Genomic DNA, 19274 nt, shown 5'->3' with positions numbered 1-19274 from the left:
TTCTCCATTACATATCAAACTGGCTCTTGATTTTAGACACTAGTTGCCATATTAAGGAAAAGCCTATTTATTCTTATTTTTTAAATGTTATTTTAACAGAAGTGGGTAGAGTATGAAAACCTCAACTTATTCACATAATTATGTGATTTTAAATATCATTTTTGTCATGTATATGGCCTATTATGTTATAGTTTTCTCAATATTGAATCAATCCTTCATCACTGGAACAAATGCAATCATGTCTTAAAATGTATACTTTTTTGAGTTGTTATTGTTTGTAAAATTTATTTTAAAATTTTATATCAATATCCATTGGATACCTGGTCTATAGTTTAGTTTCTCTGACTGGTTTAGGTGTCAAGAGCATATATGTATCATAGAAGAAACAGAAGGATCTCTTTCCTTTTCCTGTTTTTACAATCCATTTAAATATATTGGATTGAATTTTTCTTTGTATGTATGCTGGAATTCACTTGTAAATCCTTTGATCCTGATGTGATTTTTCTTTTCTTTGGAGAATTCATTTATGGCTTGCTTAATTTCTTCTCAGAGATTGGGTTATCTAGTTCTCTTTTTGTAACTATTAGTTTCATTTTGAATTTTCAGTTTATTGGTTAATAATTGGCAAAAAACCTTGCAAAAATGTCTTTCATTTCTTCTTTTGTTATGAATCATCCTTTTCACTTATTGATCCTGGAAATTTTGGTTTTCTTCTTCCTATTTTTAATGCAATAATTTATGTTTTATTGATTTTTCAAAAACCCCCACCTCTAGTTTTTGTTAAACTCTTTTATATTTATAATTTTTATTTTGGTGTTTAGATGTTTTACATTTGTTGTTTTTATCGTTTTTTAGATGCATGAGCAATTCATTGATTTATTCTCTTTCTTGTTGATTGAAATGTATAGAGTTAAATTTCCACCTAAGAACTGAATCCTAAAAAGTTTTGGCAAAAGTTTCATTACTCTTCTTTTCTTTGATGAAATTACTTATTGTTTCTATGACTTATTCTTTAGGATGAAGCTATTTAACCTCCAATTAATTTTTATTCTGTCTTCAAATTGTTTAGTAGAATTTTTCTTGTGTTGTAATTAATAAAGTATTTTTGCATATGACTACTTACTTCATTTCTGTGATATTTTTATATTCTAATACAGTTTACATAAACATGTCATATACAGATGAGAATAAGTATACTTCTTTCTGTTTCCATTCGGTATTTACCAGAGAGCTGTCATAACCTAACTTCTCTAAAATTCCATTTTTAGGTGATTAACTTTCTTGTTTATCTTTTTGTTAGATTTGTATAGCTTAGAAAGAGTTACATATAAATTCCCAATTATTATTGCTTTACTGTCTGTTTCTCCCTGTAAATCATTTAATTTTTCCTATAAATATGAAAGTATTAAGTATCTGGATGCTATGCCACTTGGCATATGATGTACATATACATGTGTATATAGATTAGTAATTATATTAATTTCATTTTCTATGATGCCATTTAAACACAATATATCTTTAAATTAAGGTTATTTTTTACTGTTTTCTTATCTGAGATCATGTTACCATTGCTTTTTTTGAGTTCATCTGAAGTCTGATAAGCTTGTTCTGTCCCCTTTGTCAGGACATCAGTTTCCCAACATAGCTTCCCGTACCCTGACAGCTTTTTCCCCACATGTTATTCTCACAAAACTTTGGCTCCAGCTTCCCCAGCAGCTACTTTTGTAAGGCTTTGAAGCTTCCTCCTCACCTAGAAAACCTGATTGGCCTCAGCTACTCTGATATAAGTTCCTGACCTAAGGACAATAAAAAGCCCAAGTCATTGTATTCTATAGACTTGCTGATTAGACACATTTTCATGAGGAAGTGAGGGATGCTCTATCTACCAGAACTAGAACCTAAGTACCACCATATTCTTGATGTGTTAGGGCAAAATAAATCTCCTCTGGGAAATGTTCAGTGACTCAAGAGTGCCTCATTTTGGCCCACTATCGAAACTGGACTTTAGAGCCATACCTACAACATCCTTATGAAATCTTTTTGTTTCAGTTGTTTCTTGAAAACAACATATTGTTGGATTCTGCGTTCCTAATATAATCTCTTTTGTTTTATGAGTTAATCCCATTCACATTCAGAGTTATGGTTTTAAATTATGCATCTCCTCAATCCTATGCTCTTAATACTTGTATCTCTCTTGCTTCTCTGTCATCTACAAAGAAAAGGAAGTGAGAGATGAGTGTGCTCAGTATAGTGTTTTATATTGGATTTAATCATATTCCACTCTTCTCTTTTCCCAAGTTTCTTATCTTTTTAATATTTTCTTTATTTTTTAAACTAATTTTGTTATTTATTCTCTGGCTAGATTTTTGTTTTGCTTATGCTGTCTCTTTTATTCCTGCCTCTCTGCTTTCTCAGTTGCCTCCTATTTCTATGATGAGTTAAGTGTATTTCTATACCAAACTGTGTATGTGTTTTAGAGTGTTTGTGTGTTCTATCCTACTTGTCCATTTCAGACAAAAGTAAAGTTTAAGTGATACCTAATACCCAAACCTCTTTTTCCAATTTTGCAGATGAGGAAAGTGAGGCTCAAAAAGGTTAAGTGACTTTTCTATGGCCAAACTGGTAATAAGAGAAATAAAAACTCTAGGTTCAAATCCTTCTTCTTGACCTAAGTCCGGCACTTTATTCACTTTGCCAAATTACCTTTCTCTGCAATTTAGCCATTTTTAGTGATAACTTTGATGAAGACATACTATATGCTTAACAAATCTGCAGATGACAAAACTGGAATAGATAACTAACATGCTGGATGAGTATCTGGATCCAAAAAGATATAGACAGGTGAGAAGAATGCTTGAGTTTCAAAAATATAGGATAAAGAAGGTGTGACTGAACAAAAATTCTGATAAAAAAAATCTGGATGTTTTAGTAGTTACCAACCTAATTTGAATTATCGGTGTACCATAGCAGCTAACAAAGTTAATGCTATGCTTAAGAGGATAGTGTATCAAAGGAGAGACTTATAATTCCACTATATTCTGCTCTAGTCAGCTTATATCAAAAACCAAGATTTATTATTCACCTTCTGTGTGCTTGTAGGAACTATTCCAAGTACTGGGGATACGAAGACAAAAATCAAACACTCTGTGCCTTAAAGAGCTTACATTTGTACATGTGCATAAATGTACACATATATATTTCATATATCCTATTCAGTTTTCAGTGATAAATTTTATAAAAGACTTAGACAAGCTGGAGTACATCCTAAAAGAAAGGGGGGAGTTTATTCTGTAGAAAAGAACATGATATACACGATGGTCTTTAGGTATCTGAAGGGCTGTTATATGAAAGAGAGTTTTGCTTGCCCCAGAGAAGAGATATGCAATAGAAGTTGTAAAGGTGAAGATTTAGTCTTTATATGAAGAAAAACTTCCTTACAAAGCTATTAAAAAGTGGAAATTAGCTGCATAGGTAGTAGAAGGCTCCCTTTATTGAACTCATAAGCAGAGACTAGACTTGCAGATTTTGCTGAAGGGATTGTTATTCAAGGATGATCTCTGAGGGTTCTTTTAGCTGTAGGATTCTGTAAAATCCACTTTCCTGGACTCAAAGTATAGCGCTCAGGGTAACTGTTCCAATTTGTACAACCCTGACAGCTGTGCATAAGGTATTAGTCATTTATAACTTCTTGGTGAGCAGATAAGACATATTCTTTCACTTATTAAGTAAATTAAGTAAATACAAGTCCTTCTGGAGGTCTTGCATGGTGTGAGAGATTCATCTCTTTTCTGTAGACCCAGAGAGAACATCATTGCATCTGACAAGCTAGAAGTTTTAAAACTTCCTATATTTTAAAAATCACTATATTTTATAGCAGTTTTACTTGACTGATAAGCCAATTTTGGCAGGTCCACTGCTCAAGATACACGAGAAATTTTTTGAGTCATATGCTATCTTAGTCAAATAAGGATCAGTTGAAGTTATTTGAGATGTTTAGTTTGGAGAAAACAAGACTGGAGAATACTGATTGCTGACTTCAGATATCTGTAGTTCTCATATGGGAAATGGACTTACTTTACTTGGTACCAGAGAGCGGAAACTAGAAGAAATATGTCAAAGTTACAGGATGATCTTGCTTCATCACAAAGAAAAGCTTCCCAAAAATTAGAGCTGCCTTGGAATGTATTGATTGTCCTGTTATTGGAAATTTTTAGGAATAGTATAGTATATTTTAGGAATAGTATAGTATATTTTATAATGAATTCATGCTTCAGAGTTGAACTAGATATTGTATGTAGAATTCTTCAGGGCAGGAACTGTTTTTCATCCTGTCTTTATATCCCAAAGACCACACATGATCTTTTCACAAAAATAGGCACTTTAAAATTATTGTTCATTTTCGATCCAACATAAAGTTAAATGATTGTATATTTTGAGGTAAGATTCTAAAACAGGAGACTGGAAAGTCAGAGAATTTTTGGTTCCATTTCTGGCTTTGCCACCTAGTGAAGTTGGAAACATTACTTCACTTTGTTAACTCATTTTCCTTATCTGTAAAAATAAGGTTTGGAACTGATAAGCTCCTTTCTAACTTAAAATACAAGTTATTTTTTTAGCATATTGCTATCTAGTAAAAAATTAAATGAATCCTATATTTTATTATTCATTAGTTTATCAAATACCAGTATTTTATATTTGCATGTTTTTACTTTTGGGATAATTTGTTCTCTTCTATTGTGATTCTGTAGGATGTTTTTTGTCCCAGTACTAAAGAGTCATAATGATAATGGATACATAGAATACCCTAATGTCAGATATAGTAAATTCTCTTTCATTATCTTTTCTCTAACATCCCTTAGTATTCTCATCCATTTATTTTACCCAATAAATGTTGTTCTGACGTTATCTAATGCTCTAACATAATCAATAGGTATTTGGATTGGGTTACATTATGTCTGCAAATTTTAAAAAATGTTTGTTGAACTGAATGACATTTGAGGACCCTTCCAGCTAAGGAGAATTAAAATTAGGACTAAAAACATGTCTGAAGTTTTATGCAAATTGGGAAAATATCATCACACTACAATAGAATTTAATGAAGTTATCAGAACAAAGAAAATGCCTTGGATTTCTAACATGTGGCTACCAGAGCTGAGGAATTTTTTGCATAGGGAATATTAACAATATGTTTGGACTTAGACTCACCAAAAAAACCTGTCACAGTTAGAAGGAACCTTAGAAATCACTTTTACCAGTCAAAGAACTGTGATCCATGGAGGACAATTGATTCATTCAAGATGAATCTCAGGAAAGGACAGTAGGGCACGATGCTACCTATAGGTTTTGACCAGAGCCTGTGATTTTAGAACAGCTACTGATTTTTCAAGGCCAGACCTTATGCTAGGACATCTGCATTTGTTGGACGGGAGTGGCAACTTCATGTAGAACAAATATGGGAAAGGAGGGAAGAACAGGTCAGATGCAAAGGAGCAAGAGCGATAAGCAATGATTTGTAAAATCCACATCATTCTTCTAGATGCCATTCTCTGGGTTGCAGGGTGAATTGTATGTTTCAAAGCAGATACATTGAGTAAATGATGCTATTTTGTTGATGTCACCTCCAGATCTACTTATCTGATACCTGAAAAAGGTGTTCACAGTACTTGGAGGAATTAGCTTAATTCAGTGACTATGTGAATTTTTTGATGACGGATAGATTGCAATGACGATTGAATCTTTTCCCACATTCATTGCATCTGTGGGGTCTTTCTCCAGTGTGACTTCGCTGATGCTCAATAAGGAAGGAGCGCCGACTGTAGCTTTTACTGCACTGGCCACATTGATAGGGTTTATCTCCATTGTGGATTCTCTGATGTTGAATAAGTCCTGCACTCTGACTGAAGGCTTTTCCACATTCCTTACACTGATAGCGTTTTGTATGTTGTGGATTCCTGATGATTAAAAAGTCCTGAACTTCCTACTAAGGTTTTACCACATACATTACATTCATAAGGGTCTCTCTCCAGTATGAATTCTCTGATGTCTAATAAGGCCTGAGTTTTGAGTGAAGCGTTTTCCACATTCATCACATTTATGCAGTCCTTCCTCTGTAGGACTTTCACATAGCCTTGCTATGCTGCCCTCATGTCCACAAACTTCTCCATACTTGGGGCCATGGTGAGCATTCAAATTTAATCCACCAGATACTTCCCTGTGTGGTTCCACAGCCTTAATATATTCCTGCTTTAGTGTCGACTCCATGTTCTCAATGCTGGTCACACCATCTGAAACAAAAATAAACTATATGAATGTCACCTGCTCTGTGTATTTGTAAGGGTAAGGAATGATGAGGATAATGGAGAAAGCTTACTGTTCTGGCCACAATGCACTTTAATTCCCTGCCTTTGAACCTTTTCATTGTAGAGCAAATCTAGGGGAAATCTTCCTACAATGCTACACAAGGATGAAAATGTATGGAATAATGTGGATTTTAATCTTGGGTTGCTTTCATGACTGATGTGCCTACTCCTCCTCTCATTACCACATGAATCCTTCTCCCACATCTGACTGACTTTTTTTTTTGCAGGGCAATGGGGGTTAAGTAACTTGCCCAGGATCACACAGCTAGTAAGTGTCAAGTGTCTCAGGCCAGATTTGAACTCAGGTCCTCCTGAATCCAGGGCCGGTGCTTTATCCACTGTACCACCTAGCCACCCCTCTGACTGACTTTTTAAAATTCACCTGTATAGATGCCTTTTAGACCTCTCTTTTCTCAGCACCCTGTGGATCCAGAGACATTGGTACTCCCCCTTCCTTCAGCTGGGAGATAATAGCAGTTTTGGAAAGTGGAAATCTTGATGCTAGAGAAAAATGGACATGATTAGACCAGTCCTACCCTGAGCCTACTCCTCCATTAGGAAGCATGATGCATCCTTCTTGCACCTTCTTGCTAAGCGCTTAGTGAACTGGGTAATTGTTTATAATTTAAAGAATAAGACTTTCTCATGTTTTATGCTTTTAGGAGATATAACAGACTTACATATTTCATTTACTTTTTCTAAATTTATTTTACATTTGTGCCTGTATATAGTATTTTAGGTTATAAATCTTTAGCAATTACCATAATGATACTGCTGATAAAATGAGTATGAAGAAGTTTGTAAGATTTACATGAATGGTTGCAAAATAAAGAAAGAAGGGCCAAAAATAATAATAATGAAAACAATGTAAATGACAATCATGGAACAATCAAAAGTTGATATAGCAAAATTTAAAATAACAGATACAACCTCAAAGAAGAGATGCCAGAAGATACATTATACCCTGCTCTTTTGCAAAGATGGAAAGTTCATAGACATGGCACACTGTATATATTTTCAGACTTTATGTATTAATTGGTTTTGCTAATTATTTGCCTCGTCTTTCATTTAAAATATTATTTGTCATATGGCATGACTCTGTGGGATGGCAGCAGAGTGAAATTGGAAGAAATTCCAAATATAAAACAAAAAAATTCAATACACCTTAGTTTTTGAAAAGTCCTGGAAGAATTGGAAAGACAAAAGCAACAATAACAGATGGAAAAAATTGTCAACACACAGGCTTCTTATTACATTAGAACAAAAAGTTGATGTAACTGAACAGCATGAATATAGACCAAGTTTCTAAAATAAGATGAAATTTCAGAATGCCTGAATCTGTACTATGGAATATTGTAAATACTGCTGAAATAAAAACAAAAGGCAAAGTTGCATCAGCTTTTGTGATTTATAAGCAACTGTAATGAATAGAAGTATGACAGTGAAAGAAATAGAGCATCTGTTTAGCTGTATGCCTGAAAGACAGCAATCAAAAATGCATTTCTCTTAGCAGGGCATTCAGAAAAAAAAAACATCAAGTGTATTCAAGGCAGTGAAAGAAAATGGAAATGCAGTGGATAATGAAGAGCTTTTACTACAAGTTTAATTACTTTTAAAATCAAATTCAATGCATAATGTTAAAATGACCAGAGGAGGTAGCCAGTGCAGATGAAAGATATGGCAGCTAAATATCCTGGTGTTTTGAAGATGAAATAATTGAAGAAGGTTGATATACTGATAAAAAAATTAATGCTGATGAAACATGCCGAGTTATTAAAACTATTTCTAAAGTCTAGTTTTCAAATTATTTTATCCCAACTGTTAAAAAATATTGCAAGGACAGTACTATAACACTTAAAGCACTACTGATTTTAGATAATAGTCATCTTATCCCAATTATACTTGGTTTATTGTATGAGAATATGAGCATACAAATTTGCTAAGACCTAGAGAAAGCTCCTTGTACCTGCCAGTGTATATGAAGATAGAGAAGACATTTTCAGTCTATGTTGCTAAAATATTTTAATTAATGATACTGACATTTTGGTTATATCATTAGAGTAGGCAAATCTTTACATATGACATCCAGCCATTTTTAAAGTTTTCTTTTTATAAATACTTTATTACTTTTTATATCCCTTTTTGTATCCTCAGTTCTTAGTACATATGTCTGGCACAGAGAAAGCAATAAATGTTGATTGATTAACTTGAATAAGAAATACATTTTCTGGTCCTTTGCTCTTATTAATAAATACATTAATAAACAGATACAATTATATTAAAACATTTTAATTCATATTTCCATTGGGCTGGAACCAATAACCATTTTATACAATTATAACTTTAAATTGCATAAATTCTAATACATGCAGCCATTTCAGTGGATACATCATTCATACTAATCATGACCTAGCTGTAAACCCAATAGAAATCAATGATCTCATGAGTGAGCAAAAAAAAATTTAGAACAAAATCAAAGTAGAAGAAAATTTAAGATATTAAGATATTGTGTAATTTAAATTTCTAAATGTAGGTTCTAATCTGTCCCCCCTCAATTTGGGGGGGAAACCGACTAAAATCAATGATAAACAAGTTTAGGTTTTTAACAGTTTATTGAAAGATAGTAAAGAAAGAGAAGAGATTGAGAACAGAATTCCTACAACCTGGCAATCCTATCTTTTCTCAACTCCCTGTGAAGTCCTCTGAAGTCCCCTCACCACCATGCTCTGGTCAGGAACCAAAAAGAAACAGAGCTTCCTGCGCAGGCTCTTCCTTCCTCCTTCCTGTCCCCTCCCAGAAATGGGAGGTTCCTTCAAGCTGGTTGGTTGATTGGGCAGGAAGTTCAAAGTTTGTTAGCTTCTGAGAACCATGCTTTCTAAGTACTCTCAAGTACCAGCCAGATGTGTTTAGAATCTAGTCAACTATAAATCAGCCAGTAATCCAGTCAAGTCAGCCAGTAATCCAGTCAAATCAACCAGTAATCCACTCAGGTAGGCTCCTGAGTATCTGCCCAAATCCTATCTATCACATTCCATTATCTTGACAATATCTAATAACAAAAACAACTAATCTGGAAAAGAGGCCAAGGAGAGAGAATTTCAGGAATCATTGGACTCCCTGAAGACCATGATTTTTTTTAAAAAGCCTCAACATTATATTTCAAGAAATAATAAATTAAAACTGTCCAGGCCTATTGGTGGAGCTCTGAATTAACAAAACCATTCTGGAAAATAGTTTGGAACAGTGCCTCCAAATTTATTATTTGGACCCAATCATACCACCATCAGGGCCAGACCCCAAAGACATCAAAAAGAGAGGAAAAGAACCCACATGGGTAGAAATATTTATAGTAGTGTATGAGAAGAGAAACCTTTTATAATGGCAAAGAAATTCTAAAGCAAAAGGAAAGAGGGGTTTCTACGAATTGGTTAATTTGTTGAAGAATGCCTGAACAAATTATAGAATATGAGTATAACAGCCTATTATGGCACTCTTAGTAATGATGAAGGCACACTTTCAGACAAACTTGGGAAGATTAGTATAAAGGGATAAAAAATGAAGTAAGCAGAATCAGAAGAACAAGTTACATAATAACAGCACTTTAAAGACAAACAACTTTTGAAAGACTTAAGAACTCTAATCAATACTGTCTCCAACCACTACTCCAGAGGATACAGAAGAATGCTTCAAACCTTCTATAAGAGAGGTAATGGATTTAAGAGGCAGAATAAGACATATGTTTTTAGGCATGGTCAATCTGTAGATATATTTTTCTTGAGTATATACCTTTGTTACAAGGGTTTTCTACGTGGCAGGGGAAGGGAGAAGTGAAGAAAGATTGGAAATAAACTTTTCAAATTAAAAAGAAAATAATACATTGTCTAAACTGTGCATATTTATTATCATAGGAAGGCAAAATGAGTATAGAACAAATTCACTGGACCACTTTCTGAAATAAATTCCAAAAGGAAAAAATCTCAGGAATATCTTAGCTAAAATCCAGAGCTTCCATATCAAAGAAAAATACTGTAAGCCTACAGAAAAAGCTATTCAAATACCAAGGAACCACCAGTCACATAAGACCTGGTAGCTTTACTATAAAAAAGACCTTTTGCAATACAATATTCCAAAAGGCAAAATATAGACTTACAATGAAGAATAATTTATCTTGCAAAACTGGATAGGTGGGAAGAAGGTCGGGAGGGACCTTAATAGAACGAATGACTTTTAAGCATTTCTAATAAAAGGACCATATATAAACACAAAAATCAAGAGAAACCTGAAAGGTAAATTTATTGATAATTGAAAGGGGTTATAGAATGATGTCGTGGTACTAGATTCTAATAGGATGAGAAAAAAAGAAAAATGCCTTTAGAAACTTAAAAGTTGGGCAGCTAGATGGCGCAGTGGATAAAGCACTGGCTTTGGATTCAGGAGGACCTGAGTTCAAATCCAACCTCAGACACATAACACTTAACTAGCTGTGTGACCCTGGGCAAATCACTTAACCCTCATTGCCCTGCAAAACAACAACAACAACAAAAAACCAACAGAAACTTAAACTTAAGAATCCTTTATTAAATTAGAGAAACAGAGGGACTGGGGAAAATGAATTGATTCAGTGATATAGGTTTTAAGAGGAAAATGAGAAAGAAGGTAAAAGGAATACATGATAGTAGAAAGAAAGAAGGGGTATAAACTTTTTACTTTACATAATTGGGGTGTGTGAGGAGTATACAAACATGAAAGAAGGGTTAAAAATAACACATGGAGGAAGAGGTGGAGGATCAAATATCAGAAGATACTTTTTTTGTTTGTTTGTGGTGCAATGAGGATTAAATGACTTGCCCGGGGTCACACATCTATTAAGTGTTAAGTGTCTGAATCTGGATTTGAACTCAGGTCCTCCTGAACCTAGGGCTGGTGCTTTATCCACTGTATCACCTAGCTGCCCCCTAGAGGATATTCATTCTTATTTGAAATAGACAAAGCAAGATTAAACATATACAAACATGCATACACACAAGTCAGAAAAAAATATCAAACTTAGCAGGGAAACAAGTGGACATGGTGCAAGGCAGGGCGTGGAAGAGAAGAATACCAGGGAGGGAATGGTTTCAAGCAAAACAAACTTCCTGATCCTAAAAAAAGAGGTGAAAAGGATTAAAAGGGAAGGAGAAAGAAAAGAACTAGAATTAAGTGACTGCACATCAAATTGAGAGTGGTTGAACAAACTGTGGTATATAAATGAAATGGAATATTATTGTGCCATAAGACAGGACAAAAGAGACAACTTCAGAGAATTCTGAGTAGTGCAAACTGATGCAGAGTGAAGTGAGCAGAACTAGGAAAACAAGTTATACAAGGATATGTTGTAAAGAAAAATAATTTTGAAAGACTTAAGAACTATGATCACTGGGGCAGCTAGGTGGCACAGTGGATAGAGCACTGGCCCTGCAGTCAGGAGTACCTGAGTTCAAATCTGACCTCAGACACTTAACACTTACTAGCTATGTTGACACTGAGAAAAGTCACTTAACCCCAATTGCCTCACTAAAAAAAACAAAAACAAAAACAAAAACTATGATCACTGCAGTGACCAACCATGTTTCCATTGGACCCATGATGAAACATGTTGCATACCTTCTGACAAAGTGATGCAGAAATATATATATTTTAGACACAGACACTGTGTGGTTTTGTTTTGCTTGAGTGTGGTTTAATTTGTTATAGGGTTTGTTATAAAAAAATTTTTTTCTTTCTCATTTTTTTTGTGAGGCAATTGAGTTAAGTGACTTGCCAGAGTCACACAGCTAGTAATTAAGTGTCCGAGGTCACATTTGAACTCAGGTCCTCCTGAATCCAGGGCAGGTGCTCTATCCACTGTGCCATCTAGCTGCCCCCATTCCATTTTATCTTAGGAGGAAGGAGTAGAGGGAAAGAGGAGATTACCCATCATAATGCCAAAAAGAAAAAGTTTTTAAAAAAAAATGCACAGAAGAGAGTAGAAAGAATTTCAGAAAGAATTGTAGAAAGAAATGCAAGACATTTTTAATGTAATGGGTAGAATTTTACTATGTACTATTTAAAAAGGTCAGTGGTTATTAAATAAACATCCACAATTTCATACACAATCTTTTTGTGTTTACTCCTGTATTTGGACAATGCTCTTTTTGACATTTATGTTCAGAACAAAAAAAAATTAAATAGTTTATTGTTGACTACATTTTGGAATAATCCTGGGTTTCTCCCTATCTATTCTATCCTTAAAAACTTAAATGAGTGTGTCAGAACCTGAATTTTTTTTTTTTTGGCGGCGGCAGTGGAAGTTAAGTGACTTGCCCAGGGTCACACAGCTAGTAAGTGTCAAGTGTCTGAGGCCAGATTTGAACTCAGTACTCCTGAATCCAGGGCTGGTGCTTTATCCACTGCGCCACCTAGTCGCCCCCCAGAACCTGAATTTTTTTTAGATATCTCTGACTCTTTATCTCCTATGGTCCATATGTTCTAGGACTTCATTATCCCTACCTACAATAACCTGCATGGAAGCTACTGTAAGTGCCCAGACAGTTATTGACTGAGGAATCACGATATCCATTGCCCGTAATTCATTCCTGATCAGCCACCCCAAAGGAGATTCAACACAGGTAGACCAGCTCCACCTGAACAAGGGTACTCCTTCCCTTGGCAGTTTGTCCTCCAGATACTCCAGAAGAAAATGGATACACAGTGAAGCCAGTGAGAATCCCTGGTATAACTGCAACCTGGCATCTGGTACCTAGAAACACCTATAATGTTTAGTGTTCTCTCTCTGACCCCTTCCCAAGCCATAGTAAGCTCATACCATACGGTCTTTAGTCCCCTTAGAGACCTGTCCCTTCACCCTATCTCATGGTGATGGTGGTGGGGAATATTACAATAGTTCCTTAAGTATTGACAAAAAAGACATGTGTTTAAAAACAAATAGATGGAGTCAAGGAATGAATAAGTAGGGTTATGGCGCTTCATGGATGTCCTAAATTTTGGTGAGACAGAAAGGATACCTAGCTACCCTAATCCTAGATATCCCAGTACAATTTTATTAACACTTTTTAGGTTGACTCATCCTTTTTTAAAAGCCACATCCAACGTTTATTATAGTAGAGAGTATTAGCAACCTCTGCCTCACCTAGTATGGCAGTGGACACATGGCTTCTCCTGTAATCTCTAGAGCACCTCTTGATCTGAACAGCTCTGTTATAAGTTTATGCAGCAGCTTCCACAATCTTCTAGGGGCAGCTAAATAGAGTTTTCTGAAGTTAGGAAAATCTGAGTTCAAATACAGCCTTAGACACTTACTTGTGTGACCCTGGGCTCAGTTCCTCATTGTTATGAGGATCAAATGAGATAATGTTTAGAAAAAGCACTTAGCAGAGACTTAGTGTCTAGCATGTATTAGGTAGTATATTAATGCTTATTCCCTCCTCCAACTCAAGTTTCACCTATTATCTTCACAGACTTGTATTACTTTTCTGAAAGTAATCTGATGAAACCTATAGCAAAGCCTTGAAGACTTTTGGGGGGTGGGAGGTAGAGGTTCCCCAAACAGTATAATCTTCAGTCGTTAAGGAGTGGGGGTCATGGGGAAGAGAAATAAAGTCAATCCACCCAAATCCATCCTTTTAAAAATTTTCATCCCTCCCTGCTGTTCCATCATGGAATGGCTATATAGCCTAAGAAATTTTACCTTTTTGACACTAAGGGTGACAAGATTTATCACTTTGCTCCTACTTGTAGAAGGATAAAGGGTGATTCCCATCTATGACTTCCACTTACTTCCATGATAATTTTGTAAGAGCAATCCATCTCTAAGCTCTACCAATAGATGGAATTCTGCAACTGTCAAATACTCTAAATCATTCCCATTAAATCACATTTTCCATTATTCTATAGTTTCATTAACTTTTTAATATTTGTCTTGATAACCTCCCAAGTCCATTACTTTTAAAAGCCCACCCTCTCTCAGACTCCCTCCATATTGAACAGATATTATCAGGGAAATAACATTGAGGTAGTAATAGGACAAGCTTGGGGGTGGGCTTATCTCCAATTATGATTAACCTCATGTATGTTTTATAGCCCTCATTTCATGAGGGTAGACATTCATTTCATGGACCGTCCAAAGAAACCTCCAGATCAGAAAATATATTCTCTTCCTATAGTTTATTTTTATTCTTTTTAAAAAAAATTTTTTTTTAGTGAGGCAATTGGGGTTAAGTGACTTGCTGAGGGTCACACAGCTAGTAAGTGTTAAGTGTCTGAGGCTGGATTTGAACTCTGGTCCTCCTGAATCCAGGGACGGTGTTCTATCCAACTGCTTTCTCTAGTTTATTAGTGTCTGTCTCCATTACCATGATCATAGTTTTCAGCAACATTGGCCTTCTTGCTATTCTCCCAAAGGATATTTCCATTTGCTGACTCTATGACTTCACTGGCTGTTCCCCTATTTCTATAATGTTCTCCTTCCTTACCTCTACCCCCCTTTGCTTCTCCCAGCTTCTTTCAAGACTGTCCTTAAATCCCCCTTTCTGCAAGCTTTTCTGGGTCCCTTCCTCATCCCTTTCCTCTCTCTCCACTCCCCTGCCACAATTGCTAGTGCCTTCCTTCTGAGATTGTTGTTCAGTCATGTCCAACTCTATGTGATGGTATGGATTTTTCACATGGGTTTTTCTTGACAAAGATATTGGAGTCGTTTGCCACTTCCTTCTCCAATATGTCCCCATTTTCAAGATGAGGAACTGAGGCAAAATAAGAGTTAAGTGATTTTCTCAGGGTCACATAGCTAAAAATTTCTGACTCCAGGCCCGTGCTGTATTCATCTCACCACCTAGATGCCCCACTCTGAGATTACCTTCCATCTATTTTGTGTGTCTTGTAGATAGATAGATAGATAGATAGATAGATAGATAGATAGATAGATAGATAGATAGATAGATAGACAGTTGATTACATGTTATCATCACCATTAAAATGTGAGCTCCTTGAGGTCAGGGACCTTGTGTTGGCTATCTTTTGTTTCTCCAGCATTTTGGCACAGTACTTTTGCACATAGTAAGTGCTTAAAAAATGCCTTAATGACTGACTGACAGGATTTCCTCCCCGCCCCTCCCAGTATAGAATATAAATTCCTTGAAGGCAGGAAACTATTTTATTTTAATTTTTGGTCTTTGTATCCCTAAGAATAGTAGTAAGCTCAATAAATGGTTTTTTTGGGGTTTTTTTTTTGAGAGACATCAAATCCCAGTTTGCCACTTTGTGACCCTTGGACAAGTCATTTCATATCCTTATGCCTTAGTTTTAAAATGGGAGTGGGAGTGGATGAATTTCTAATGCCACTTTCTTATTTCAAAAACTGGCTTGGTGAATTAAATTTCTTTACTTTACAAACTGGACAACTTTCAATTGTTTTCAATTGTCCTGTTTAATTATGTGATTATGTTTCACATCACCACTCATTCCTGGAATGAACTGACTCCATTTTTGTTTGTATGTTTGTTTGTTTTTTTTGCGGGGCAGTGAGGGTTAAGTGACTTGCCCAGGGTCACACAGCTAGTAAGTGTCAAGTGTCTGTGGCCGAATTTGAACTCAGGTCCTCCTGAATCCAGGGCCGGTGCTACTAACCACTGCGCCACCTAGCTGCCCCCATAAAGCCTCTATTTGAAGACCTTCAGTAAGGGGAAACACACAGCCTCTCCTTTTGGACAACTCTAATTAATTGGTGGGAAATTTTTCCTGATCTTAAGCCTAAGTTTGCCCCCACCACCTTTTAGCCACTGCTCTTGGTTCTGTCCTCTGGACCAAACAGAATAAAATTTAATCACTTTTGTGTATTATAGCCCTTTAAATATTAGAAAATGACTATTATACTATCCCTGAGTTTTCTCCAAATTAAACATGTGCAGTTCCTTCTACCTATTCATCAAGTTGGACTATTTGTACTCTTCTTTCCTTCAACTGGAGATGGTGGAGGTTGGATATCATAGTTCCTCCCAGATCCCCTATTTATTGAGAGGGCCCAGGGAAGTCATCTCTTAATTTTTCATCTGGCTTCAGGACTTCATTAGGTCTCTACTAATAGTATCCTTGTTCTTAAAAATTGTTTATTGACTGACTGTTCTCCAATCTCACTGTAGAGAGTAGGTACTACATGAGAAATATACATTTCCACTGGTGGAAAATCATTCTTCAAGAAAAATGCAATGTTACATGAAACTGTGTCCAATTATCTCACCCAAAAATGATCTCTCCCTCTTCAAATGATTACATTCTACTAAGTAACATATTTATTTGGGTGCATGTCTTGTCTCCAGTAAGCTGAATTAAATCCTTTTGTTTAGGGACTATATTGTTTTTACCTTTATATATGGAGTTTCTAAAAGTTCCTTGTACCTCGTAGGGGCTATAAAACATTTATTGAGTTAAACATTCCTGCAATATAAAGGACAAAAGGAGCAAATAGAGTTTTATTTAACTCCTAAGGTTACTGGGAAGTAAGACATTAAGAAAGAAACAGGTATAAAACCAATTGGAAATTAAAATTAAGCAATTTTCCTGTCCATTTTTCCTTCTTGAAGATCTACATACCTTCTTCTCCACACAGCAGAACTCCTCTCCCTCTTCCCACCTGATGATCTGGTTCATCAAGCTCTCTTTCCAAATTCTCCAACAGAATCACTGCTGCCTCTCCACTCTCTGGATGATGTTCTTGCACCCAAGTATGGAGTTCTTCAGGAAGGATGGTCAGAAACTGTTCCAGCACCAGCAGCTCTAGGATCCGTTCCTTAGTATGCATTTCTGGTCTCAACCACTGATGGCAAAATATCTGGAGCTGACTCAGGGCCTCCCTGGGGCCTGGTGTCTCCTGATAGCAGAGTTGACGGAAGCGTTGACGGAAGCATTCTCTTTCCTGGGGATTGTTTCCTTCCAGGCTGAATTCTTGGCCCCTGCAGTGGTCCTCTTCCTCCATTTTCACCGTAAGCAAACCTTCCTGGCCCACTAGAGCCTGCACACCCAGGGCTACAACCTCCCTTAATTTTGTATCCATCAGAGGCTCCTAAAATTCGAGATAACTTATTCCAGCAGGAAAATTTCTTTTCTTCAGATATCAGTCCTGAGTTACAAAAATTATTGTTAATGTAGAGAAATGACAAAAGCTTCTAAGAATTAATTCACAGGTACCCAGCCAGAAGGGTGATTTACTGAAAGTAAAGTCACTTTGTGACAGAGAGGATAAGAACAATTAATCCAACAAAAATGAAAGGGAATGATGATTCAGACATATAAATAATTTACCTGATAAACCAAAAACAGAAAACTAGGATTTTACCTAGAACTTTTAGATTTGTATTTATCATAGAAGCTATTAAGTAAAGTAATAAATAGAAATATCATGCCTGTCCTTGGCTCTCTAAGTTTCTGAAACTCTAAAACACCTGAAAGCTTCAAATAGGGAATTTCTGAGCTTATATTTAAACATGTAATGAGTATACCTTGATTAGTTCTGAATCTGCCTGACTACACTACTTTCTAGCTCACATCTCTTCATCTTATCCAGAAGAACAGCTTTTGTCTTGACTTTGCTAAAATTTAGGTAAACTATATATTGGTAACATTCCCATAATCTACTAGCATAGTCACTAATGCTGTTTAAAAGGAAAATGAGGTTAGTCTAGCATAAGCTATTCTTGAAGCAAGTCTGCTTCTTTATAATTACTGCTTCCTTTTTCAGTCGGTTCATTGATCATCCCAAGTAGGCTCCATGGTAGCCCCAGGGGCAGATGTTTATTTCGACTCTCCTGCCTCAGTTCAGTCGCTGCACCCTTCCCCACAGCACTCTCTCTGGAGAAGGGCTCAGAGTGCTTCCTACATCCTTGTTTGGGGAGAATAGGGAGGTGATTCCTCCAAATCCACCCCCTCCCAGCCGATGGAGGTGGAAACCCATAGGGCCAGAGCTGGACAGACCCCATTTCCGGGACCAACTCACCTAACAGAGGTAAACTGGAAATAAAAGTACGCTCAGTCCTGAGGGGTGGGAAAGGAGACAGAACTCAAGACAGGAACAATGATCAGGCCAAACAAATACCAACCAATCCTTGCTATAAAGCATCAGTTATTTCCGGGACTCTCTAGGAATTCTCCTCTCGTTTTCCTAGCTCCAGATCTCTTCACCCCTTGAATTTCCATCCTCTGATGTTACACAGGGACTGCTTAAGGCTCTTTGCTAAACATTTAAAGCCAGTCTCCTGGCTGGCAGTCATCTAGTTAAGAGGAAACTGGACCAGTAGTGAATCTGAACATTTTGGTCACCTAAGCAAAACCTGCAGACTGAGCCTCCTTGCACTTGCTGCTTGCAAAATATCAAGCAATAGTCCCCAAACGGAATCTTGTAGTTACTGTACCCACATATACATATGTACAGTTAATATATACAGTACCTGTACAAAGTACACACACACATATATACATTGATATGTATATATGTACTAGATAAATTGGAGATAATTAACACAGGCAAGGCATTAACATTAAAATGATTTGGGGAAAAGCTTTCTTTTCAAAGGTTAAGATTTTACTGGGATTAAGGAGGTAAGAGATGAAGCAGAAGAGAATTCCACTCATAGGGAATAGTCAGTGAAAATGGCCAAAATAGAAGCTTAGATTGCCGTAAGTGAGAAAGAGCAAGAAGGCCAGTGTCACTGGATCCCAGAGTAAATGAGGCTGAATAAGGTAAAAGAAAACTGGAAAATTAGGAAAGGACCAGGTTATTGACAGCTTTGAATGTCAAAGAGAACGCAAAAAAATATTCCAAACTCTTTGCAATCTGTCTTTAGACCACATATTTCATCGGAAACTGCTCTCTCCAGCTCCAATGATCTT

At 36.2% G+C, this 19274-nt stretch overlaps 2 protein-coding genes across 2 annotated transcripts in view; both read right to left on the bottom strand.

Moving 5' to 3' along the window:
• LOC122754875 overlaps window positions 1–19274 on the bottom strand; it is a 65016-nt gene that overhangs the window by 10806 nt on the left and 34936 nt on the right. The window contains 3 exon segments of the mRNA XM_044003314.1: window positions 5746–5977; window positions 6157–6284; window positions 16983–17451. Of these exon segments, the coding sequence (XP_043859249.1) occupies window positions 5746–5977; window positions 6157–6284; window positions 16983–17451 (829 nt within the window).
• LOC122752709 (zinc finger and SCAN domain-containing protein 9-like) lies at window positions 3319–18468 on the bottom strand. Its single transcript, XM_043999595.1, is given in 7 exon segments — window positions 3319–5716; window positions 5719–5937; window positions 5940–5954; window positions 5957–6014; window positions 6016–6284; window positions 16983–17508; window positions 18382–18468. Coding segments are annotated over 6 exon segments (1065 nt in total). The 5' UTR covers window positions 17443–17508; window positions 18382–18468; the 3' UTR covers window positions 3319–5672.

Source organism: Dromiciops gliroides, chromosome 4, assembly GCF_019393635.1.
Source record: "Dromiciops gliroides isolate mDroGli1 chromosome 4, mDroGli1.pri, whole genome shotgun sequence".
NCBI classification, from domain to species: domain Eukaryota; kingdom Metazoa; phylum Chordata; class Mammalia; order Microbiotheria; family Microbiotheriidae; genus Dromiciops; species Dromiciops gliroides.
This window is presented reverse-complemented; position numbering and strand designations above follow the sequence as displayed.